This window comes from Neoarius graeffei, chromosome 5 (genome assembly GCF_027579695.1).
Source record: "Neoarius graeffei isolate fNeoGra1 chromosome 5, fNeoGra1.pri, whole genome shotgun sequence".
Classification (NCBI taxonomy): Eukaryota; Metazoa; Chordata; class Actinopteri; order Siluriformes; family Ariidae; genus Neoarius; species Neoarius graeffei.
The window spans coordinates 59,861,153-59,887,474 of NC_083573.1; the positions used below are offsets into that span (position 1 = coordinate 59,861,153).

At 42.2% G+C, this 26,322-nt stretch overlaps 2 protein-coding genes across 3 annotated transcripts in view; one reads left to right on the forward strand and one right to left on the reverse strand.

Annotated features, from left to right (window-relative positions):
- The first annotated feature begins 747 nt into the window (after positions 1-747).
- themis2 (thymocyte selection associated family member 2) lies at positions 748-7,494 on the forward strand. The gene is made up of 6 exons (XM_060922155.1): positions 748-927; positions 2,335-2,475; positions 2,851-3,276; positions 3,486-4,564; positions 4,782-4,896; positions 5,042-7,494. The coding sequence occupies exons 1-6, from the start codon at positions 822-824 to the stop codon at positions 5,119-5,121; spliced, it is 1,947 nt and encodes a 648-aa protein (XP_060778138.1). The 5' UTR covers positions 748-821; the 3' UTR covers positions 5,122-7,494.
- The window catches only part of rpa2 (replication protein A2), a 48,815-nt gene continuing 27,705 nt past the window's right edge, over positions 5,213-26,322 (reverse strand). For both annotated transcript variants that reach the window (XM_060922156.1, XM_060922157.1), the window contains exons 6-9: positions 10,777-10,893; positions 10,334-10,468; positions 10,109-10,203; positions 5,213-5,719 (exon numbers count right to left, since the gene is read on the reverse strand). In XM_060922156.1, the coding sequence (XP_060778139.1) occupies positions 5,632-5,719; positions 10,109-10,203; positions 10,334-10,468; positions 10,777-10,893 (435 nt within the window). In that variant the 3' untranslated portion in view covers positions 5,213-5,631. The remainder of the gene's footprint in view (positions 5,720-10,108; positions 10,204-10,333; positions 10,469-10,776; positions 10,894-26,322) is intronic.

Below are 26,322 nucleotides of genomic sequence, written 5' to 3' on the forward strand. Positions count from 1 at the left end.
CATTAACGCACTGAACTCAGGGACCGCACATCTCACTTTACCTCGCTCATTTGCACTATTCCGCACTACCTCACCTTAACAGCTGCTAGTTTGTCTATACTGCTTATTTCATGTTTACCTGCTATACCTCAAGTGCCCTTGACTGTTTGTTTCTTTGCACCAATTTACGTGTGTGTGTATATATGAGTGTTTAGTCTACGTCTAGTTCTTATCTAGAGTGTTTATACTGTTTATATTGTTTGTTTTTTCAATTATTCTATTTTTATTTTTATTTATTGCATTGCCTGTTTGCACCGTGGGTCAGAGAGGACTGAAATTTCATCTGTGCTGTATGTCGAGCATGTATAGCATATTTGACAAAGTTGACTTGACTTGACTATATTGGTAAGGAAAATCATTATCCATTAAATATGTGGGAAAAAAAATCTACATGTGATGAAAATGGTCAGTCTGCCTAAATATGTGAGCAAACATATGAACATTTTAGTGTGTGTTTGTGAGAGAGATATTTTACCACGTAACATTTGTAACATTTTTTTAGTATATTATTTGCAGACCTTCATAACAATAGCTAGAGGGTGATGCAGGCTTTTGTAAAAGTGTGAAAAATCTTTTGACGTTTCTGCAGAAGTTCAAGGGTCGGCATATTTCCTAAGCAACCATTACATATGAAACTCAGATGTTAGGAGGAAGTGGCCAGCCCTCATTTACTGTCCTGAAGCGGAACCAGTCGACACATCGGATGCTTCTTTGTTGCAAACAGCAGTGCACTCTACTCTGCATTTGTCGGCTCTGGTGTTGAAGGTTTTGTGGATTTTAGGATGGAGGACAGTGATGGAGTTCTGGCTCTGCACGAGTACTTCAGCACTGTGGATCGGGCGTCCTTACCGCGCATTCTGCAGGTCTGCTCAGGAGTTTATTTCCAAGGTAAGAAGGCTGTGGACAAAACACCGCACTTTACTTCTTCGAGCTTTCTCACGTGCACAGCTGCATCCTGTGGCCTTTAGAACAGGGTTCAGAGGAACAAAGGTTACACTTATTTCATGTCTGCATGAAGAGGACTGTAGCGTGCCTCCGCTGTCGTGCACAGCTTCATTATCATCAGCATTATCTTTATTATTATCTTCATGATCACAGGTCCACAAGAACAGATCTCAGTCAACCATTTGTAGACTCCAGTCTTCCCCAAGTCGTTCTCGTCGACAGTTTTCTCCAAATATTCTCTTACTTTAATACATTTTATAAAACAAAATGAGGGATACAGAGATGGTACAATCCCCTTTTTTCCAATAAACATCTAATAGCCTACTAATCTCCATTATGATTTTTAACTGAAGCATTAAAAATGAGGCTATAGCAAAAATACACAGCTGAACACAACTGAAAGAAAACTGCATCTTTACACAAGAATAACTTGCACTGCAAATATAAATGTGGAAAAAATAAATCAATCCAACCAAAAACACTCAACTTTCTTTATATGTAGCTGAACGTTTCCATTATGAAATCCAAGTTGAAGCATTTACATTTGTTCCAGGGTGAGATCAAATTCATTCTTTTCCCCCTCAGATATCCAGTCGAATATTTGTTCCTGGCATCGACCCAATTCAAATGCTAGGGTATTGGATTAGTGTCATATCTAGTTAAATCTTCAAGTTTGCTACTTTCATTTCAGAAAGCTCAGTTCCCCTTTTCTCATCTCATCATCTCTAGCCGCTTTATCCTGTTCTACAGGGTCGCAGGCAAGCTGGAGCCTATCCCAGCTGACTACGGGCAAAAGGCGGGGTACACCCTGGACAAGTCGCCAGGTCATCACAGGGCTGACACATAGACACAGACAACCATTCACACTCACATTCACACCTATGGTCAATTTAGAGTCACCAGTTAACCTAACCTGCATGTCTTTGGACTGTGGGGGAAACCGGAGCACCCGGTGGAAACCCACGCGGACACGGGGAGAACATGCAAACTCCGCACAGAAAGGCTCTCGCCGGCCACAGGGCTCGAACCCGGACCTTCTTGCTGTGAGGCGACAGCGCTAACCACTACACCACCGTGCCGCCCAGTTCCCCTTTTCCCATGAGCTAATTCATGCAACCTATACAATAAAGAAATCCAAATATGCTATTCAAAATGAACCTAGACGTAAAAGTTTCTTTGACTAATAAAAGTACACGCTGATTACCATTTGCATTTTATTAGATTATTGATGCTGGGGCTAGTTAGCCATCATTTATTGCCATTCAGTCACCCAGTACTGTAAAGATTCACAGTTATTTATTTGTGCGTCTATTTTGTTTAATGATCAGTGAGAGGGGAATTGTTTTCCAGGCTCAGTGTATGAAATCTCAGGGAGTGAGGTGTGTCTGTCGACTGGTGACTTGGTGAAGGTTATAAGTTTCGAGCTCCTGTGTGTCTCTTGTGAGGACATTAGCAATAATACCACAGTTGAGCTGCCTCTCAACCATTCAGGTAGGTATTGAAATTCTAAGTGAATTAATATGGTTTCACGTTTAATAATTTGTAATGGTTCACACAACTTGAAAATAAATTTTGAATCTAAAAAAGAAAAAAATTGAGTCAAAATAATTTCTTACTACTGCAAATCCAGTTGGACTAAAAAGAGTAACTCGACCTCTATGATGAATACCTGTAATTACGTAGTGTTATATTTATAATTTCTGAAATAGGCTATAGAACCTCATAATGCAAGAAATAATAGCATAAAATGGGTACAACATGAGGCATTTGAAGAAACAGTTACAGCAATATTTTATTTTCAGGTAATTATTAGCCACTAAAATGACGCAGTCATTCCTTTTCCTTATTGTTCACGTTCATCTCCAGGTCTGTTCACACTGGTTCCTGAGGAACAACCTTACAGTACAATAGAGGAGATGGTAGGCCTCATACCTGGTGGTGTGGATGCCTTTGGCTCATTTACCTTCTTCAGCAAATATGAACTGATCACTGACAGCCTCACAGTGCCAGCCAGATCAGAGATGACCCTTCTATCTGTGGAGTGCAATAAGGAGGGGAAGTGTTTTGCTCGCTGCCAGATAACAGACCAGCAGGAAGCCTCTGCAGAAGTGCTCATTCCCTTCTCCTGTCACGGAGATTTCTTCGAATGTCAGAACGACCGTGGTTACTCTCTTCATGAGATCATGCACTCAGAGAGCCTGTGCAGGAGACGGTTTTATAAGACAAAACCAAAGAAATCTGGTGGCCCCCTGCTTTTAAGCCCAATCTATCAAATCCAAGGCATTATGCACAGTACGTATTACCAATCCATTTCATCTAACATTTCTTTCTTTTCATCATTGATTTGTGTATGTAAATAAGCTTCTTCAGTATTTAAAGCATGGTTATTATTTTTACAGTGAGAAAGGACATAGTGAAGTTTCCCTCAAACTTGGAAGTGGATATAACTGATGTAACTGAACAATGTAAACATTTAACATTTGTAACTCCACTATCTCTAGCTGAGGTAGCTGCTCAGCCAAATGAGGCCTTTCCTACTATGGCAGAGATCTTGGAGGGACCTGAGGCTAATCCCTTCTTTTGCAGTAGCTGGTTGAAAGAGCTACAGAAAGGAAAGAACCTTGTGCTGCACAGGCGCGATAAAACACGCATGGTGTTAGCATGTACCCCAAAGGGGAGAAAAACCCAGAAGTACTTCCTGCTTTCTCAGAGCTATGGTGGCCAATTACGGAGAAGAGCAAGGGAGTTTAGCTCAGTGTACGATGTGTATGTGGCATTCTCTAAGTCTCCAGGACTGAGAATATCCGTCACTAAGTACTGTGAGGCAGTTGAAGAGGAAGGATTGCCTGCTCTCAGTGTTGGGGAACAGCTAGAGGTTCTGAGATTACAGACAGCAAACAGGTCAGAAAAAGAGTCCGATGCTCCACAGTGTGTGGACAGCCTTATCTGCAAAAGGATTGAGGAGGAGGATGAGGATGAGGACGACAATGACGATGAGTGTGCTAGAGAGAGTGAGGTCTGCCTCCCTCTATTCACTCCAGCCAACTTTGTTGAGAAACTTTCAGACAAGAAAAAGTATGGTTTAGCCGAACTGAGCAAGAACTACTCCTTTCCTCTGGAGGTCAAAGTAGCGACTCATGATAAAACACTGGAAAAAGATCCACTGGCAGGTTTAGCAGCTCTGAGACTGGAAGATGCTCAAGAAGAGACCACTGTGCTTGTCAGCTTGCCTAATACTCCAGAGCAATGCTTTGAATTGCCTGTTCGCTGGCTGCAATTATCTCTCTCCTTCATCTCAGACCCCTTACCCTGGTCTGATTGCAAGAACCCAGAGGTTCACCTACAGACGGTCACTGAAGTAACGGAGCACTTCTACCATGACTATCAGCAGCTTAAAGAAATACCTATGGCTCCACCTCCACGTCCTCCTAAGCGCAAATCACTGACCTTACAATCACAAAGTTGTTGTTCTAAGCTTAAAGATGCCACTCTGCACGTCAAAAGTAACCTCCCCACCACAAAACAGAAGAGTTCATCTCTGGACCAAACAAAACACAGACCACCTCCACTACCAAACAAAGTAAGCATTTTTCACATGAACCTCATTTTTCATTGTTTTTCTTTCACTTGTATTAATCTGAAATTAAACGTGAACAGTGACTCTTGACTTTGACTTTATTCAAAACATTTTTGAAACCAAACTTAAGTCTTAAAACACTTCCCCTTTTCTCCACCGGTATTATTCTTAACTGTTAACTTTCTAAACCAGTTGTTTCTGCTTCCTTTAATCAAATTAGACAGAAGATGTACCCCCTCCTTTGGTTCCTAGAAAGTCTGTCTCCGAGAGTTTAGCCATACCAAATACATATGTGAAGGCCCCAAGGAAACAGCATGAAAAGCCACATAAATCAGGTGAGTTCTCACTTGATAAAATTTAAAGATTTACAATCATCACTGGCATCTTAATAATAAAAAAAAATCTCAATGCTAATCATTTTAAGGCCAACAGAGAAATATTGCTTCTGAGTAATTTTGGCCCCCCTTTTAACCTAAACAGAAAGAAAATCTTCAGACAGCGATCATGACTACGAACCTGTGGAAGACATGCTAAATGCTCTTGATCATATCATGTTTTAATAGACCTTTATAATCTTGAAAATGACACTCCTCAAACCTGCAAAGAAGATAAACAGCTGTAATATGAAATCTCTAATGTACTTAATAAGACTGTGTTTTAAATTCCTTTTTATTGGGCAGTAGGAAAATAAGCAAATAACATCTAAAGAAGAAAAAAAAAAGACTATTACAAATTAACCATTTATTTAGGGGTAGAAATGTATTTAAAGGACACTGTATACATTAATATTAAAACATTATCAAAAGAGCTTGTTATTCTTTACTGCTTTTTACATGTCCCCTCGTAAACGACATGAACTGTTGCAGGACTTGCATGAATTTTCTCACATTTGAACGTTTCCCTGTCAGCACTTGCTAGGCTGACCATTTCCTGGCCATAACATATTCTTAGCACAGATGAAACATGCACTTGCTGAGGCAGTGCATATAAATGTGTTAGCACTAGTTTTACAATGAACATGCAGTTAGAGATAGTTTACTGTTGCAGTGCTTAAAAATAATAGATGGTTCTTAGGCCTCTTGATCTGTTGATCTGAAGTGGTCCTCGTCGATAGTAGAGAAAATGTGTCCTTCATTACTGAGAAAGTCCACAACCTGCCTGTGAATACAACAGAAAGTATTTACTGTAGTGTTTAGTGAATTTATTTTAGTACTACAGTAGAGAGGTTCTCAACAAACGAGCAGGGACTCCCAGGTGTCTATGAAGTAAAGTCAGGGGGTCCGTGATTATTTTATTTACAGTGGTGCAAATCACAACCCATCATAATCTAAGTTATTACAATGGATTCCCTGTAATCATTAGCCTGTTTGACTAATGCTTTAAATTGAATTAATCCAAACCTCAACTCACACGCACGCACTCACCCTGACGGCCAACTGGCCTGTCAGTTACCAGCCTCTTATGAGGCTGTCTGCATCGCATCTTGAGCACACTTCATCTACTGCTGGCTTGCTAGGCCTGTCACAGCTTCCCCAGACAAGCTCTAACACCTATGGGTAAGTTAGAGTAGCCAGTTAACCAAGGTGTGCGTCTTTGGACTATGGGGAGAACGTGCAAACTCCACGCAGAAAGGCCTCCATCGGCTGTGAGGTTCAAACCAGGAACCTTGCTGTGAGGCAACAGTGCTAACCACTGCACCACCCTCTCAATAAGTATAACTATAAATAAAGTCAAATTCGACCATAGGTATTCTGTTGGTAAAAAGTTCAGGAAAATAAATGAACATGGCTCTGACAAATAGATTTAAATAAATAAATAAATAAATAAATAGGCCTCAACGATAACTTTTGACACCTTTTGCCCTGCAGGGCAAATGGCCTCAAGAAAGTTTTGCCCCCTTGAATTTCCTTTTGCCCTAAAATTTTGCGGTATTTCGGCAAGTTTTCAAGTACACGGTTCAAGGCAATACTGATATGTTTTCTAGAGGTATAATTGAGTTATTTTGACAAAAGTACATGTTTTAAAAAAAATATTTAATTTTAAAAACATCATTTATTTCTGCAACAGAAGAACAAGACAAGCCCTAAAAACATGAAACATAAATCAACACCATATATGTAAAATTTACGTACAGTACTAGTACATAATACATCTTTTTATATAGAGTTTAGGACACAAAACACACTTTGTTTTGCCTATAACAATGACTGGCAATATTGCAAAGATGAATGGGGCGGCACGGTGGTTTAAGTGGTTCCCACAGTCACCTCACAGCAAGAAGGTTCTGGGTTTGTGCCCAGCGGCTGGCAAGGGCCTTTCTGTGTGGAGTTTGCATGTTCTCCCTGTGTCTGCGTGGGTTTCCTCCGGGTGCTCCGGTTTCCCCCACAGTCCAAAGACATGCAGGTTAGGTTAATATGGGATGGCCTTGGGCTGAGATGCCCTTGAGCGAGGCACCTAACTCCTAACTGCTCCCCGGGCGCTGTTAGCATGGCTGCCCACTGCTCTGGGTATGTGTGTGTGCTCATTGCTCACGTGTGTGCGCATGCGTGTGTTCACTGCTTCAGATGGGTTAAATGCAGAGAGGAATTTCACAAGTGTGTGATGAATAAAGTTGTGCTTTCTTTCTAAAACTAAAACTATTATAAAGCAGGAATCTAAATTACAGTACTGTCTTGTCATTCAGTTTGCTATTGCATTTAGGAGGAAATTAAACAACCTGCCCTCATCTTCACATGCATGATGGGCCAATGTCAAATGATAAATGGGGTAAGATATATTTATCTATGGGATAATTCAATATGTAAATGATCTATATTTACTGTAGAGAGTGTGGTTTACTATTTGAAACACAAAAGCATGTCTTTCCATTCATTGAAAGTATTTACCATTAATTATTATAAGAATGATTATAGTTACTAGATAGCTAGTACAGCTACAACTGGAATGTGCTGATTCTGTTAGTGTTTGTGATTATTGTACCATCCACTATTAGATAAAATTAAAATAAAATCTTACAACATTGAAAGTCTAGAGCAAGATATTGTTATTTTACAAATAAACACTTCAGATATTGTTTTAACAATATCACTGTATAAATGATTGAATGCAGATAGCTGTGTAACTAGATGTCTTTGGGGTTGCTGAGACATGGAGGGGCAGGAATACCATCTAGCCCACAGTTCAGGTTGGAGTCCTTTGAGAGTAAATGCTTTGGCTTCCACAACATTCTGTTCCCAAAAGCTGACTTATTTTATTTATTTATTTTACTGTTCTTCCGTGTCAGGAGTCTTCGGGAAAAAGAAGGTATATTCCAACATGTAGCTAACGCTAGACCACAAATCTGCACCATCACTCCAGTCATTTTGAGGAATTTTGGACAGATCATAACCACTAATAAACCCTAATTTCCACGTCTATCTATCCTTCACTTCTTTCTGACGAAGATTATCCAAGTAATCCGGTAGTAGAGCTTTTTTAGCTGTAGTTTTCCTCAAACAACAGCAACAGACGCCGGACATCTTCACTTGGCTTCAGTATGTGAACAAAGTTCGCTTGCCCCCCAGGCATCGGGTAGTGACGGTTGCTAAGGTAAACGTGACATCAGAGCAAGGGGTCTATATGTGGACAGCCTGAAGTCAACCTGGGAAAACGCAGAGGGCACCAGCGACCACTCATAATGATAAAGCACAAATGCACACGCGCACCTGAAGTGAGCCAATCAGAATCACCGTTACAAATTGGGAAGAAAAAAACAAAACGGCAATCACAGGGGAGGCAAGGATGCTGGTTAATATGTCTTGTTTTTTGTAATGGACTCTCTCGAAAATCATTTTTGTGCTTAAAGAAGCCAACCACAGGTGTGCCCGAACGGGCCTAACTTGCTAAAATATTTCTGCCCGAGCGTCTTGGTCAGGCAAATTGGGCAATGCCTGGCATTTAGGCTTGTAAAATATTGTACATTGTCAAACAGGGGTACACAGTAGGAGTCCATTTCTGCCCCTCAAGGTACAATCTACACTGATGTACCCCCTAGGGCTCATTACTGGACTTCAAGGTAACTATACTGTAGATACCTTTTTAGGGTCAAAAAGGTACATGTATGGTCCCAATCAGTATATAAATGGGACAAATAAGTACCTTTGAGGGTACTGCCCCACCCAGTGACAAGCCAGTGTACCCCTAAAGGTACAATGATGTACTTTGTTTTCTGACAGTGTACACATTTAAAAATGTTCAAGAAATCAATCCGTAGTTAGAGTCTCTGTGGAATTTATTTTGCAGTTAAAGGGGTCCCTGGAAGAAAACATTTCCCTGATCTAGTGAAAGTGGTACAATTTATTACAGCACTAAAATATAACATTAACATTCCCCCCCCTTTTTTTAAAGGTGGTTTTGATAACCAGTATCTGGATACTTATTTGGAAACACCAAATAAAATGCTGGACGGTCCAACCTTAGTCAGACCCTCCAGGATTTCGCGATGTTGTGATTTGCAACTTCAACGCAAATTCAACCAATCCCTGCGAATTCAGGGCGGTGTTGCAATTATATCCAATCACCGCAACTTTCCCGCAAATTTGACCAATCGTTGGCATCATCTTGAGGTGATGTCGACAAACTACCTTCTGCCTTACTTCCGTGTATACGTTCAAGAGAAACAGCATGTGCGAGTCGGTGTTTATATAGGCTTAAATTCTGTTACTGAAAGTGTGTGATGTTTACAGTGAAGGACTGTGTGCACTTTACATTATTTTTTTACTTAATACAAGAAATTAATGGATGCCAACATTTTTGCCAAAATGGTATTTTATTTTCCATTGTTTAGGCAGCTTCAGCATCATACTGTGAGATTCTGTTCAAATTGTTTTTTTTCTTCTATGAAGCCTGAGCCATTTATTTTATTAGTTTATAATTATTGTTTAATTTAGTCTTCAGGAGGAACTGCCTGCACACAGTACTAGTATTAATAGGTTTTTTTCTTACATGAAAGCTGAGGTATTTATATTATATTTTAAGGTAACTTCATGTTGTGCTGTGAGGTTCTATGCACTTTAACCTTTGAACCAACAGGTGCATTTGGATAAGTAAAGCCTATTTTTCTGCATTTTTGTAGTTCTGATAATCTTTTATATTGGTAAAGTTGTTTATAGGACCATTTCTCAGTGTCTTTGTTTTTTTAATCAATAGTTTTTCAGTAATAACTTAATATTTAACATATCACTCAATTTTAATCACAAAAAGAGAAAATTGCAACAATTTCTCGCAACTTTCACTTCCTTCCGCAATGTAATCGCAACAAAAACCTAAAAAACACCGCAACTTTCATCGCAATTTTTTGGAAAAACCCCCGCAACATCAGACATTTTAGCCCGCAACAATCAGAAAAAAGGCCCGCGAAATCCTGGGGGGACTGCTTAGTAATATTTATGTGACGCAATCATTTTTCCACTCCATAATTCTGACCAAACAACAGAAAAAGGTCTATTTATGTATATGTAGGTGCAAAAAAGTATGCAAAGAGAATAATGCAGACAAATGGACAGGTACCTGATTACAGTCATGCTCATGCCACTTAGTCTTTGCTTTAGCTCCTGCATGCTGATCCCCTGAGGTTCTGGGCAGCTCTTTATTAAGCATAAAACCTACACAACAGAGAGCAGAGATGAAGGAAAAAAAGTGTGCGTGTGTGTGACTTGTAATACAAAATAAGCGTCAATATTTTTCATTAAAATAAGTAATGTCTGGTGATCATGCAGTCATCATAAATTTTACCTGATTTTGACTTGGGTTTAATCCATTATTGGCCATGGCACTGGCACCAGAGTAGCCCCCACTCATGCCCATGCCACCCAGGCCAGGGCGGGACATAGGCACCATGCTGCTACTCATGCCTCCTCCTCCTCCCATCTGAAATATACCAAGAAAAAAGGGGCTAACACACTCACACAGAGTTTTCACTTTGTTCCAGCTTCCTAACCAGTACTTTGATCCTGTTGGGTAACCATTTATCCACAATGCATTTCACACACTGGTAAAAGACCAGCTTTTTAGTTTACTGTGCTATCATTCTAATTTTATGTGCTGTATTCTGTACATCATAGAGATCACACACGTTCAGAGCAATGTTAACGCATATGGGTGTTATACAAGGACTCCTTGGTTAACAGTTCTGCTGTTGCACAGGAAGAACAATGGGTTTGTAGAGGGTTTCTCACCATGTTCTGTGGTTTGCTCAGCAGCATGTGAGCCTGCACAACCTCCAGCATATGAGATGTGATCTCATTCATGTCTTCTAATGGCCGAACACTGAACGCCACCAAAGACCTGTTGTTCTGTTACAGAAAAAGAAACGTTTCAGCTGCCATGCTTTGTAAGGAATCTATAAGCTGCATTCTAACATTAATACATTAAAGGCAGAGAAAACGGACGATAAAGACAATACTGTAAAAAAGTACATTGTAGCCCTTTCACAAATTACATGCGCAAGGTAGAAACTGTTGTGCACAAATATACAGAGCTTTACAGTAACCACAGGACACTAAAGAGCAAAGGGGAAATAGCTGCTACGTGCCTGGTCCTTACTCTGTATATGTTTCAACACAACTGCAATGGCTTGCTTAAAAGTGATTAAAAATGCTGTTTGTGCTTTGAAAATACCATTACCACTATAAAAATTACTTAAGTGACATTTTACATTTCTTTGTCTGCCTTTTTAAAAAATTATTTTATTAGTTTGTTTGTTCTTTAATGAACACACAAAATCAGCCATAACGTTAGAACCACCTGCCTAATATTGTGTAGGTCCCACCTGTGCCACCAAAATAGCTGTGATCTGTTGAGGCACAGACTCCACAAGACCTCACAAAGTGTGATGTGGTATCTGGCACCAAGACATTAAATCCTTTCAGTCCTGTAATGCCAGCAACACACTACACGACTTTCAAAGTCATCAGACTGCTGTACTGTTCACGCTACACAATTTGTTGTCTTGTAAACGGGAACACTGAACTCATGTTGGTTTGCAAACTACACAACTGATCAGCAACAGGGAGTCACAAACGACAAGACCTTTCACCGGTAGGAATCAAGAAGTGACATAAGAAATGACAATATTACACAGGAGACAGGGTTTTTTTCTTCCAAAAAAGCAAGCATGGCACATCTTACATTAGTTTTGACATGTTAACATAAATCTAACAGACTGAAGATTAAAAACTGTAAATAAATGCAAGACACTGTTGAAGATACAACACAATCGATAAAGTACAGGCAGAAAGGAGGAGCTGAGGTGCTTTTGCGTTCAGGGCAACGCAGGGTTGCCATATTGATGAGATAAGACCAAACCTTGATTCCAAAACTGCAAAACCATGTTTGAAAACACAAATCATAACTACCAAGCAATATTACAAGCCATATAGTCTTCCATGTAGATATGTATTTATCACGCTCCTGAAAGGGGAATAATAACATGAATATTCTCATAAACAAAGCATAACTGAGTAAACCAATTTTACTGAGGAACAACAAGCACAATCGTACAGAAAGTAGTCCAAGTCTACTTATCTAAATTCATATGAATTTATCCTTGTTAGCATTACAATATAGTCAAGTCAGTTTATTTGTATCATGCTTTTAACAACAGATATGGTCACAAAACAGCTTTACAAAAATATAAAGACTCAACATATGAAATAATTTTATCCCTAATAAACCTATTTATCCCTAATGAGCAAGCCTGAGGTTACGGTGGCAAAAAACCCCCCAAAAAAACAAACCTCTGAGACGACAATGGGAAGAGACCCTAAAAGGAACCAAACTCAAAAGGGAACTCATCCTCATTTGGGTGACAACAGACAGCATGGTTACAAATAACTTGCTTCTATAACTGTATCCTATATAGTCAAAGTGCAACTGTTTAACCAGGAAATTCATTATAGTTTTAGCCATTTCACAGAGATGAGAATGAAAAATATTTAAAAAGTCTGAAAAAAGCCGGGGGTTTGGGGGCCGCAGGCTCCCAGCAGGGCCCAGGGGCAGAGCCCCGGTGGGGGCCCAGGGGGCGGGAGCTAATGATTTTTGGCTATTTTTTTTTACCCCAAAACCATTAAATTTTATCAGCAAAAGGTGCAATTTATTTGGAAATAAATTCCCCTTCTTGGTGGACTACCAGGTGAAAATGATTAATATGGTTCAAGAGACTTGTTTTTAATCAATTCACATTTGATGATTTCAAAAAAAAAAAATCAATGCACCTTTTAATATAAATGAGCTCTACAGTATTATATTTCTGCATTTTTGCTATTCATGTCTTTGAATAGTCGAATCCTTTAAAATGAAGAGCAAACCAGAAAAAAGTTCTATCATATAATTCTCTTAAGCTTCCTGTGAGCAGGAGGTCTTGCATATTAAGCAGGCAACATTCAGCATCACTTATCACTTCCCTTTCAACTGTTGTGTGAACTAACTAGGTTTTATCTGGACAGGATGTTGTGTAATGTAATACATATACCATATGGTCAATTTGAAGATCAAGATGGTGATTTTGAATTAAAGAACAGGCATGTACAATGGGCATTACATATTGGAAATTTTTTTTAAATCAAAAACTATAAGTTCATCTCGGCCTAAAAAATTTGGGCAGACGCTCCCGCGCGGCACATACCAACAATTCCCCCCCATGAAATGAGCAATAAGTAGGAGAGTTATACACGGTATCATACCTAAAATTTTTATCAGAAATATAGATATGATACTATGATTCTCCCCAACATGCTACCTTAGATAAGCTAACCCCATTTATAAAAGATACACACTTATGACATGTATTTGATATATATATATATATATATATATGGCGGCACGGTGGTGTAGTGGTTAGCGCTGTCGCCTCACAGCAAGAAGGTCCTGGGTTCGAGCCCCGGGGCCGGCGAGGGCCTTTCTGTGTGGAGTTTGCATGTTCTCCCCGTGTCCGCGTGGGTTTCCTCCGGGTGCTCCGGTTTCCCCCACAGTCCAAAGACATGCAGGTTAGGTTAACTGGTGACTCTAAATTGACCGTAGGTGTGAATGTGAGTGTGAATGGTTGTCTGTGTCTGTGTCAGCCCTGTGATGACCTGGCGACTTGTCCAGGGTGTACCCCGCCTTTCGCCCGTAGTCAGCTGGGATAGGCTCCAGCTTGCCTGCGACCCTGTAGAAGGATAAAGCGGCTAGAGATAATGAGATGAGATGAATGAGATGAGATATATATATATATATATATATATATATATACACACCATGGCATTGATTTGTGCGATATACATTATAAATATAATGAATCACTGAACAGGCAAAATAATTTTCGACCTACCTTTGTGTTTTTTGGTGTATATGTGTTAGGGTTTGGTCACGAATAAATACTTACAATTATTTATCCTTACAAAGGAATAAAACCTTACAATATGTGAAGTTCGATAGTCCTTGCCCCCCTACTAGCGTAGTTTATCATGTCAGAACACAATGAGCAAAGTACTTTTCCTAGGACGTCTATTTTCCGTATGTGATCACCGAGCTTCGTTGTGACAGTCTGCTTGTCGATCTCGACATTCGGTGTTCTTTCTAGCCAAGCCCATCGAAAACAGTTCTTTATTCCTGCACCTTTATCAATCTCCCTCGCTCGATCCTCTTCTTTCTTATCTAGGACTTTTGCCACTGTCGATATGCTAAAATATCCTGCCTGAATACGTGTCTTTCCGATGTTACCAAAGCGTATCGTCAGTGTGTACGGTCGGTGAATGGCGATTGCAAGCCACGCGTGGAGAGCATGCGTACTTGTGTTTATACACTGCACGCGATGGGATTTCCCAAAAATTCTACCGTAAATAAATCGAACATTGTCGCAAAAGTGAATGTTAATTACGACATGTCGAAAGACTCGAGTGTGTTAACCCGGAGCCCACCAAAAATCAAGATGTTATAAAGGTGACCACAGATCGTTAACCATACATCCCCACCCCGAAAATTTCTCAACGGATTTACATCAATCTCAAAAATGATAATTTTGGTCTGAAAAAGTTGGAAATCTGCCGATCGGCAGAAAATTCTCATCCCTGATTTCAGTATATTATTTCTACTCTATTTTACCTGTAAGTCAACTGACTACTGTTTAATAATCACCACAGCCTAAACAGCTTGCAAAACAATGTAAATAATCTACTGTCCGACCCAAAGGGAAACCTATGGACTTTGCAACCATGTGCGCTTTATTGCTACACTTGCTGTAGTCATGCTTGTTTTTGTTTTTTTTAATGTGTTTACTAATTTTCCTTTTTCCAACAACACAAGCAAGCAAATTAAAAACACAAAGCTTCAACCAGTGTTTCCCACAGACCAGGTAGCAATTTGTGGTGCTCCACTGTGCTGATGAGGGAATCGTGCGCGGTGGTGTTGTGGCGGTCGGTGGAGTCGGTCATTGGGGTGTATGCAAAGTGTTTACAGCGGGCAGTGTTCAAACACAGTATTTTTCTTCAGAGTCACCTGCTGGGACTATTTTAAAGCTACAAGAAGCATTTGAGATTATTCAGTTCAATCTAAATTCTTTTAAGTTCTTTAAGAGAAGACAGCTAAAACAATTTTTACCAGAACCCTGCCTGGTTTCATTCCTCGACCCAACTTTACATTACAGGGCAGGCCATTAGTTTGCTGGGCTTGATGTTGGTGGAAAACCTGTCTTTTAAATTTATGAAAATTACTCACCAAAATTGAAGTTAAAGTTTAGTTTTTACTAGAGATGCACCGATTGCAATCTTTTGGGCCGATTCCGATTTCCAATTTTCCATGGAGTGTGACATGCCGATACCGATTTTGGCCGATTCCGATTTCATTTTTTCAAACCACTTCACAGCACACACAAAGACTATTTTCTTTTTATCTTTTCTTTAATAGAACATTCTGCCAGATTTTCAGTAATAAATTTTCAACACCTCAAAGGTTGAAAACAAACAAAAAGACATTGTTCTTTGTAAAATCTTTCTTCATGTTTGGTATTAACATATTAATTCCTGAAATAGGAAATTCACACAAACATTTTTTCTTTTCCCATCCAATATCTGGCACAAAAACAACTTCCCCCTCATATATTATTTGCCTACTGCTATGGAACACACTTTCATAAGCCTATTTAGATCTGAAAACTTATGCCTTATAGAACAACCCATTTCTTCATTCAGTATCAAAATACAAAAATAATTTCCAGTCATACTTATACCACAGCCATTCTATCATCTTTGTCAAATGTGTATTTGTAGACTAATTTCCAATGGAATCAAGTGCAACCAAGGTTGTAAAACAAAAAGACATTTTTTTCCTCTCTCTCTTTGTACAAATCTAACTAGATGTTTGGTAATAGGCTAATGTATTAATTCCTGTAATAGGAAATTCACACAATCACAAACATTTTCTTCTTTTCACATCCAATATCTGGCACAAAAAAAATTCACTATATTTGGATATATAATATATCCAAATATAGTGAATTTTTTTTTTTTTTGTTAACGGTGCGCGCGCCGGAGCTCGTTAGGCGCGCAGGACTGACACTGTTCTGCACAAGCGCAACACAATCGCACCAGAAAGCATGTTCAAGCTGCCAGTGTAGCTGCAGTCTTTTTAGTTGCGAATTACAAGTATTTCCACTTTCATCTCTATGTGATACACAAGTTTTGATCGGCAGAAAATTGGCATATTTTAATTTTGACCGGCCGGTCGCCGGTCATGGCCGATCACGTGAAAATCGGCCGATTCTGATCGGCAGCCGGTCAATCGGTGCATCTCTGGTTTTGACCTTAGTTTTTTGCCTTTTTGGTGGCAATCTTTCAATCATTCTTTAGTTGACATTCAAGGAATAAATTGCAAAAAACAAGCTGTTGGTTTTTATTTTAAAATATTGAACTCAACACTTACCTCAACCAATACTAAAATGAAATAAATAGTATAATGTAACAAAAAAATAATAAAATAAAATATCATAATTAGATGCAAGAAACCACTTAAGGTAACACCAAGGCAACTAACAATAATGAAAAAGCATTACCCTAATTGGTGCAAAGCCTGCATGCCCTATCAGAACATTTAATTCTGCGTGGCTTCCTGAAAAAAACTCAAGTGCCCTATCGTAAGGGAAGTCATTGCTGAAGCGGGATAAACGGGATAATGCAATAAGGCCGGTTCCTCGCATCAAGCTGCTACTGTCTCGTCTCATCTTCTTCCGCTTATCCTGGACCGGGTCACGGAGGCAGCAGTCTAAGCATGGAAGCCCAAACTTCCCTTTCCCCAGACACCTCGGCCAGCTCCTCGGGAAGAACACCGAGGCGTTCCCAGGCCAGCCGAGAGACATAGTCCCTCCAGCGTGTCCTGGGTCTTCCCCGGGGCCTCCTCCCGGGGGGACATGCCTGGAACACCTCCCCAGGGAGGCGTCCAGGAGGCATCCGAAAAAGATGCCCGAGCCACCTCAGCTGGTTCCTCTCGATGTGGAGGAGCAGCGGCTCTACTCCGAGCTCCTCCCAAGTGACTGTGCTTCTCACCCTATCTCTAAGGGAGCGCCCAGCCACCCTGCGAAGGAAACTCATTTCAGCCGCTTGTATCTGCGATCTTGTTCTTTCTGTCATTACCCAAAGCTCATGACCATAGGTGAGAGTCGGAATGTAGATCGACCGGTAAATTGAGAGCTTCGCCTTTTGGCTCAGCTCCTTCTTCACCACGACGGACCGGTAAAGCGACCGCATCACTGCGGAGGCTGCACCGATCCGCCTGTCGATCTCACGCTCCATCCTTCCCTCACTCGTGAACAAGATCCCGAGATACTTAAACTCCTCCACTTGAGGCAGGACTTCTCCACCAACCTGGAGAGGGCAAGCCACCCTTTTCCGGTTGAGAACCATGGCCTCGGACTTGGAGGTGCTGATTCTCATCCCAGCCGCTTCACATTCGACTGCAAACCGCCCCAGTGCATGCTGAAGGTCCTGGTTTGAAGAAGCCAACAGGACAACATCATCCGCAAAAAGCAGAGATGAAATCCTGTGGTTCCCAAACAGGATTCCTTCCGGCCCCTGGCTGCGCCTAGAAATTCTGTCCATAAAAATTATGAACAGAACCGGTGACAAAGGGCAGCCCTGCGCCGGAGTCCAACATGCACTGGGAACAGGTCTGACTTACTGCCGGCAATGCGAACCAGACTCCTGCTCCGTTCGTACAGGGACCGGACAGCCCTTAGCAAAGAGCCCCGAACCCCATACTCCCGAAGCACCCCCCACAGAATACCACGGGGGACACGGTCGAATGCCTTCTCCAGATCCACAAAGCACATGTGGACTGGTTGGGCAAACTCCCATGAACCCTCGAGCACCCTATGAAGGGTATAGAGCTGGTCCAGTGTTCCGTGACCAGGACGAAAACCGCATTGTTCCTCCTGGATCCGAGGTTCGACTATCGGTCGAATTCTCCTCTCCAGTACCCTGGAGTAAACTTTCCCTGGGAGGCTGAGAAGTGTGATTCCCCTATAATTGGAGCACACTCTCCGGTCCCCTTTCTTAAAAAGAGGGACCACCACCCCAGTCTGCCACTCCAGAGGCACTGTCCCCGACCGCCACGCGATGTTGCAGAGGCGTGTCAACCAAGACAGCCCCACAACATCCAGAGACTTGAGATACTCAGGGCGGATCTCATCCACCCCCGGTGCCTTGCCACCGAGGAGCTTGCAAACCACCTCAGTGACTTCGGCTTGGGTAATGGACGAGTCCACCTCAGAGTCATCAGCCTCAGTCTCCTCAGTGGAAGACATGACGGTGGGATTGAGGAGATCCTCAAAGTATTCCTTCCACCGCCCGACAATGTCCCCAGTTGAGGTCAACAGCTCCCCACCCGCACTGTAAACAGTGTTGGCAGAGTACTGCTTCCCCCTCCTGAGGCGCCAGTCGGTTTGCCAGAATTTCTTCGAGGCCGACCGATAGTCCTTCTCCATGGCCTCCCCGAACTCCTCCCAGTTCCAAGTTTTTGCCTCCGCAACTGCCCGAGCTGCAGCACGCCTGGCCTGCCGATACCCGTCGGCTGCCTCAGGAGTCCCGGAGGTCAACATGGCCCGATAGGACTCCTTCTTCAGCTTGACGGCATCCCTTACTTCCGGTGTCCACCACCGGGTTCGGGGATTGCCACCACGACAGGCACCGGAGACCTTGCGGCCACAGCTCCGAACAGCTGCGTCCACAATGGAGGTAGAGAACATGGTCCACTCAGACTCAATGTCCCCCGCCTCCCTCGGAAGCTGGGAAAAGCTCTCCCGGAGGTGGGAGTTAAAGACCTCCCCAACAGAGTGCTCGGCCAGACGTTCCCAGCAGACCCTCACCATACGTTTGGGCCTGCCAGGTCTGTCCAGCTTCCTCCTCCGCCAGCGGATCCAACTCACCACCAGGTGGTGATCAGTTGACAGCTCAGCCCCTCTCTTCACCCGAGTGTCCAAGACATAGGGCCGGAGATCAAATGAAACGACTACAAAGTCGATCATCGACCTCCGACCTAAGGTGTCCTGGTGCCACGTGCACTTATGGACACCCCTATGCTCGAACATGGTGTTCGTTATGGACAAACCGTGACTAGCACAGAAGTCCAATAACAAAACACCACACGGGTTCAGATCGGGGAGGCCGTTCCTCCCAACCACGCCCCTCCAGGTGTCACTGTCGTTGCCCACGTGAGCATTGAAGTCCCCCAGTAGCACAATGGAGTCCCCAGTCTGAGCACCCCTCAGTACCTCTCCCAGGAACTCCAAGAAGGCCGGATACTCTATACTGCTATTTGGCCCGTAGGCACAAACAACAGCAAGAGCCCTCTCCCCAATCTGAAGGCGCAGAGAGGCGACCCTCTCGTTCACTGGGGTAAACTCCAACACATGGCGGCTGAGCTGGGGAGCTATAAGCAAGCCCACACCAGCCCGCCGCCGCTCACCACGGGCGACTCCAGAGAAGTGGAAAGTCCAGCCCCTCTCGAGGAGCTGGGTTCCAGAGCCCAAGCTGTGCGTGGAGGTGAGCCCGACTATCTCTAGCCGGTACCTCTCAACCTCCCGCACAAGCTCAGGCTCTTTCCCCCCCAGCGAAGTGACATTCCATGTCCCAACAGCCAGCCGCTGTGTCCGGGGATCAGGTCGTCGAGGCCCCTGCCTTCGACTGCCACCCAATCCACACTGCACCAAACCCCTACTGCTACCTCTGTGGGTGGTGAACCCACAGGAGGTCGGGCCCAGGTCACCTCTTCGGGCTGAGCCCGGCCGGGCCCCATGGGCAAAGGCCCGGCCACCAAGCGCTCGCATACGAGCCCCAACCCCGGGCCTGGCTCCAGGGTGGGGCCCCGGCTGCGTCCTACTGGGCGACGTCACGGTCCTGGATTTTTTCTCCATAGGGGGTTTTTGGTGAAAATCAAAATTGGTATGCATCAAAATTGGTTTATAGCCTGACTCAGGGATGTCCGTTTCATGTAAGCCAAGAAGGCTATGATAAAGCTCATCACGAGCACGACGTAGGCTACCTTTTAAAATAAGGGGTCGGAAGGCGAATCAGGAAGGCTGCGTTATTTTTAATTAGCCTAACAGGCCTACTTGCAGTCCGGGTATATGCGCAACGGCAGGCCTGTGGACACGCCTCTCTCTCTGTGTGTGGGTGTGTGCGTGCACGCGTGAACGAGAAGAAAGAGCACTATGAATGAACGGAACGATATGCAACGGAATATTTTTTCTTCAAAATCACGAGTCTGATTGTGTGGCGATAGGAATCCATTGTGTGGCGCTGCGCCACACAATTGTCTATGTATGGGAAACCCTGCTTCAACACAACAACACACAATGGCTCAGTTACACACATACAGTATCCACATTAATAAAGGAAGTGAAAAGAAAGTACATAAGTAAATGAAGGAAAAGAAAAATAGGTGTACAGCAATGCGTCCCCTTATTATGACCTTCCAGTAGAGCTGGGCGATAAATCGATTTTATCGATTAATTCGAATTTACAGTTAAGGACGATGTGTTTTTTTTTTTGGAAACATTTCTTTATTAAGGTTTTGTTCTTTTGTACAAACACACAACAACCCCAATCCCAAGGCACAAACTGAAATTATCTAGAAAGTCTCCCCTGAGAGCATCAGCTCCGTAGAAATATCCACCTAATGTAAAGATATAAAGACTCATGAAGACAGTAAGTCCACATTATGTAGTCCAAAAACAACCCACATGTATGTTCCAAGACACACATGTCTAAGCCTCAATACAATACACACAGACAAAAACAATCAGTGAAGTGCTGTAAAGGTTATGGGCTCTTTGAGAAGGGGAGAAAGGAAAATACATACATACATAAAAAAAAGAAAAAAAAAAGAAAAGAAAGGGGGGGGGGGGGGGGCTCATTTCAAATTCCAACAGTTTCCCAGCCTTCTACTTCAATATTATTATTTTCAAGAAAGTCACAAAATATGTCCCAGATCCTCCAAAACTTGTCTAGCTTGCCTTTTGTGGTATAACTTATTCTCTCCAAAGCAAAATAAAAGCACATTCCTTTCAACCAATGCGCTAAAACACAGGACACTTCTGTTTTCCATGCCTTGGCTAGACAGCGTTTAGCCTCCAAAAAACAAATATTCAGCAAGTGTTGTACATTATTAGAGGGGGTGAAGTCTTCTGGATAGATGTGCAGTAGGCATAGTTTTGGTTTAAGGGGCACCTCTTCCTCAATTATCTGACTAACAACCTCTATCACTTTCTTCCAAAATGATAAGGTTTGCGGACACTTCCACATACAGTGAAATAAAGACCCTTTGTCGTGTTTACATTTAAAACAAGTGTCTGGAATGCTGGGATTAAATCGGTGTAGCTTGGCTGGAGTAATGTATAGTCTATTCAACCATTTGTATTGAAGTAGTTTAGAGTTTGTATTTATGGTTTGTGACTGGGCTAAAATATATGCTTCAGACCACTCTTCCTCTGTGATATTCTCCTGTAAGTCTGTCTTCCAAGCTTGAAGGATGTTATGTGATGTTTCTGAGGATTTACTTACCAGGAGGTTATACAGTATAGAGACCTGTCCTCTAGAGTGTAAGAAATTGAGAATGAATTTTTCTAAATTAGAAAGAGGGGGCAGTTGTAAGCTGTAACACTGGCTGCTCAGGATAAAGCTTCTCAATTGCAAATATTTAAAGAAATGTTTAGAAGGGATTGTGTACTTAGACTTAAGTTCTTCAAATGACATGAAAACAGACCTGTCATCATATAGGTCAGCAACCTTAGCTATACCTTGAGATGCCCAGAATTTAAATCCTGAGTCAGATCTACCAGGTTGAAAGGCATTATTGCCATAAATGGGGGAAAACTGTGATAGTGTGTGTGGAAGCTCAGCTAAATGTGCACAAACTTTAAACCAGACTGAAATAGTATTTTTGAGGAAAGGATTTTTTGTCTTACTAGTTAGTATGTTCTTACTGGCAGAGTATAAATATAAGTTTAGGGAGATATTGATTTGATGTGATTCTACTGAAATCCAGGATGGAGGATTATTTTTTCCAAAATAAAACATCCCTGCTCTGATTTGAGCTGCCCAGTAATACCACTCAAGGATTGGGAGCTGTAGTCCACCTCTATCATACGGTAGATACAAAAGTGATAGCCTGAGCCTGGGGCGCCTATTGTTCCATATGAAGTTAGAAAAAAGCTTTCGGAGTGAAGAAAAAAAGGATGAAGGTGGTGCAAGTGGAATTGATTGAAAGAGATATAAAAACGTGTTTTTATGAAAATCGGTTTTCTCTCAGTTTTAACTTCCACCACCGACGCTCCCCTCTGCGCATGTGCAGAACGGATCGGGAACTGACACTATAGCCCTCCTTCAGCGCGCTTGCCATAGACACACACAAACAGCATGGCAGCGATTGGGGGAAAGCTGCAACTTGTGCCCAAGAAAGGAATAACTTCCTCCGTGATCTGGGATTGGTTTGGTTTTGCGGCGTCGGACGCAGACCAAACAAGTCCTCGTTGTAAGGTGTGTTTGAAAATGGTTGCTTCCAAAGGAAGCAGAACGACGAATTTATTCCAACCCCTTAAACAGAAGCCTGCAGCAGAGCGGGAGAAGTGCTGCTTCCAGCCGAATGAACACAGCCGCAGCACAAGTGCACCATCCACAATAAAGCAAGCAGCCGTCCCGGACACATTTCCGAACTGTGCGCCTGATGATCAGAATGGGGCGGTGGAAGGCAATCACAGATGCTATCGCGATGTTTATTGCAAAAAACATGGTGCCCATACATACGGTGGAAAAGTCGGGATTTTTTTTCCCTATTTTGTCAGTTTTATAGAAAAGGACACAATTTTATTTATTTTTTTTTTTCGTGGTCCAAATCCTGCGCTCTGATTGGCTGGCAAGCAGGTCTGTATCCTACGATACGGACCCCAGTTACGGACCTCTGGCGACTCGCTCGTTCACAACAACGACATAGTAGCATTTTTTGTCAACATTAATCATTTTTTTTATAAGACTTATTTATAAGATTATTAAAAATCTTAAATTTTTGCCAGCATTTCTCAGGAGAATGGCATCAAATCTACAGCATGGATAGTGATAACGACAGTGTTCACAGCAAAAGCGAGTTTTACTACCCTGAGGAAGAAGAAATAAAATAAAACATTTCAGGAGAAAGCTAAAAACTGTAATTTACTAACACCGAGCAAAAACATGGCTGAATCCTGGATTTGATGGAAACCGGCGAGCGGGTCCGTATCCTATGGTACGGACCCTAGTTATGGACCCCAGTTACGGACCTCTGGCGACTCGCTCGTTCACAACAACAAACATAGTAGCAATTTTTGTCAACATTTATCTTTTTATAAGATTCATTTATAAGATTTTTATCAAAAATCTTATAAATTTTTACCAGCATTTCTCAGGAGAATAGCATTAATTTTACATCACGGATAGTGATAACGACAGTGTTCACAGCAAAAGCGAGTTTTACTACCTTGAGGAAGAAGAAATAAAATAAAACATTTCAGGAGAAAGCTAAAAACCTCTAACTTGCTAACGCTGAGCAAAAACATGGCTGAATCCTGAATGACTCAATTTTGTATAAACAGGGGACTACATAGGCGGCAAAATGTAGTTTTTTTCCTGCCATGGAAGTGCACTTGTATACCAAGGAGGAAGCAATTTGCATTACAGCCGTGAATGAGGATTCAAAATGGCAGCTCGGCTCGGTTTTCCCTTTCGGGCGCTCTCGTTTTCTGTTAGAATTTGGTCAAGAAAAAAATTAATATATTATTTACCAGCTTAAGGTCGGTCTGTATCGTGAAATACTGTGACTTCGGCCTTGAATGAGGGCCTCAGTCAGTACTTTCAAGACCTCGGTCATGGTATTTCACGATACAGACCTCCCAGCTGGTACATATGTATATTTTTTTGAGGGGGCTTTTTTTTTTTAAGTTTGAGGGTGCATTGTGTCAGTGCCAGTTTGAAACTAAGCTACAGTATGTTGGAGAAAGCTTTCTAAAAGTTACTGTATGTTCTCACTATTTACAATGGCACGATCTGCCATTACTGTTGCCACATGTACTGGTTTTCCCGGGATTGTCCCGTTTATTTAGTGTCTGTCCCGGAAAATTGATCATCCTTCCCGGGACGCGTATTGTCCCAGTTTTTTGTGAAAATGCACTTCTATTCACATATTCATTAGTTTCACTTTTGAATAAACCTATAATTCACTTTTGAATAAACCTATAATCCCATAATCAGTGTTCTCTTCCCCGCCACCATTTTACTTGCTGTCCTGTGTTGCCGTAGCGCAGGGATGTTTTCATTTGATTGGTTGTTGTAGCCTGTGCAAAATTAAAGCAACTACCGCAGCGGCACGCGCAACCACATGGAGCAGATTGACAGAGGCAGCAACACAGAGGCAAAGTTACCGCAGTCAGTGTGAGATGTAGCCTAGGCTAGAGAAAAATTAATACATTGTAGGTGGTGAAGAAATGGGGGGAGAAACGGACGAGGAGGAACAGACTAAGTCAGGAGAGCCAGCGACGAAGAAAAAAAAAAAGACATGTCACATTCAACTCAGATTGGATGAAAAAAAGAGACCTTTGCAGAATGGGTAAGGCCTACCCAAGGAGACCCGTTCTCTGCCACCTGTATTGTGTGCCCAGCCAAAGTTATTGTGAAATATGAAGGGAAAATGGCACTCGACAATCATGCAAAAACAAAAAAAGCACCAGACTGCTATACTGAATAAACGCCAAAATCGAGCCATCGCTACTTTTTGACTAAAAAGGGCTCCCCAGAGGAAGATAGAGTAGCAGCGGCAGAGCTTACTAGTGTATACCACGGGGTTCTTCACGGTCATAGTTACCTATCAATAGATTGTGGCATTAAAGTCAATACAAAAATCTTCCATGACTCAAGTATAGCCTCAAAAGTGTCATGTGGACGAACAAAAAGCGAAGCAGAGTGTCCTAGCCCCATATAGCCAGGAGCGTTTGGTTTCAGAACTGAAGCAAACGCAATTCTTTTCTGTTTGTTCCGACGCATCAAATTCAGGCAATGCCAAACTGTTTCCGTACACTGCCCAATATTTCCATGAAGAAGAGGGTGTTAAATATGGGCTATTGGAAATTTTACGAGGACCCCCATGAAACCAGCAGAGCCATCTACGATCAGATAGTGGACATCACAGAATCATGCGGACTGAGTGTCGGTAAGATCAGTGCATATGATGCTGACAATGCCTCTGTCAATTTTGGCAAGCATAATTCTGTTTTTCAAAAACTAAAAGATGTCAATCCGTATATCGTCAAGGCCAACTGCAAGTGTCACTTGATTCACAACACCCTGAAAAATGCAAGCAGAATTCTAAACTCGGCAGGACATGATGTGGAGTGCACTGTCCTTAAAATATACAGCAAGTTCTCTTGCTCAGCCAAGAAAGTAGTCTCTCAAAGAGTTCTGCGAATTTACTGCAGTACAATACAAACAAATTCTGAGACATGTACCTACCCGCTGGTTATCCCTACTACCTGCAATTCATCGGATCTTAGAATGTTGGCCTGCCTTGAAATCTTACTTTTTGTCATTAGGGAAGAATGATTGTCCTGCTGTTATTTGGAAGGCAATCTGCAAAGGTGATGCGGCAGACAGCAGTGATGACGTGACGGTGTCAGTGTCCTATTGCTTATGCATAATCTCATGCAGGAATTTGACAGCGCAATTCGAAAGTTGGAAAATGAGAATGTTAGCTTACTAGATGTTCTTGAGGTGATGAGCCGACTGCGCAGCCAATTAATGTTGCATCGCTCAGACAAGTTTTATGGGAGCAAGACAAGGCAGGCATTACGAAAATTGACCAAAACAGAACAAGCAGAGTTTGTTGGATTGGCCGACAGCTTCTTTGAAAAAAGTGTTCAGTATCTAGAAGCTAACTTTGATTTTGATGACCCAATAATGCACAACTCCACCTGCCTGTGACTTGCCGATCCAATTGAATGGAATGCGCTGGAAGAATTAGTTGACAAATTGAAACTGAAGGACATTGACGCTGACAAGCTGTATCAGGACTACACTGTACTGAACAATGTGTTTGAACGCATTCCAGAAGAGCTGAGCCCTGACAAAAAATGGGCATTTTTTTTTCAAGAGGGAGAAAGCAGCAACAGAATTGCTGAAAGTAGTATCGTTTGTTCTGTCAGTTCCCGTCAGCAACGCTTATACTGAGTGTGTATT

Coding starts and splice junctions, on each gene's coding strand:
- themis2 (XM_060922155.1), top strand. CDS start 822: ATGGAGGACAGTGATGGAGTTCTGGCTCTGCACGAGTACTTCAGCACT. Junction 2,476..2,850: donor GCTGCCTCTCAACCATTCAG/GTAGGTATTGAA, acceptor GTTCATCTCCAG/GTCTGTTCACACTGGTTCCT. Junction 4,897..5,041: donor TGAAAAGCCACATAAATCAG/GTGAGTTCTCAC, acceptor TAACCTAAACAG/AAAGAAAATCTTCAGACAGC.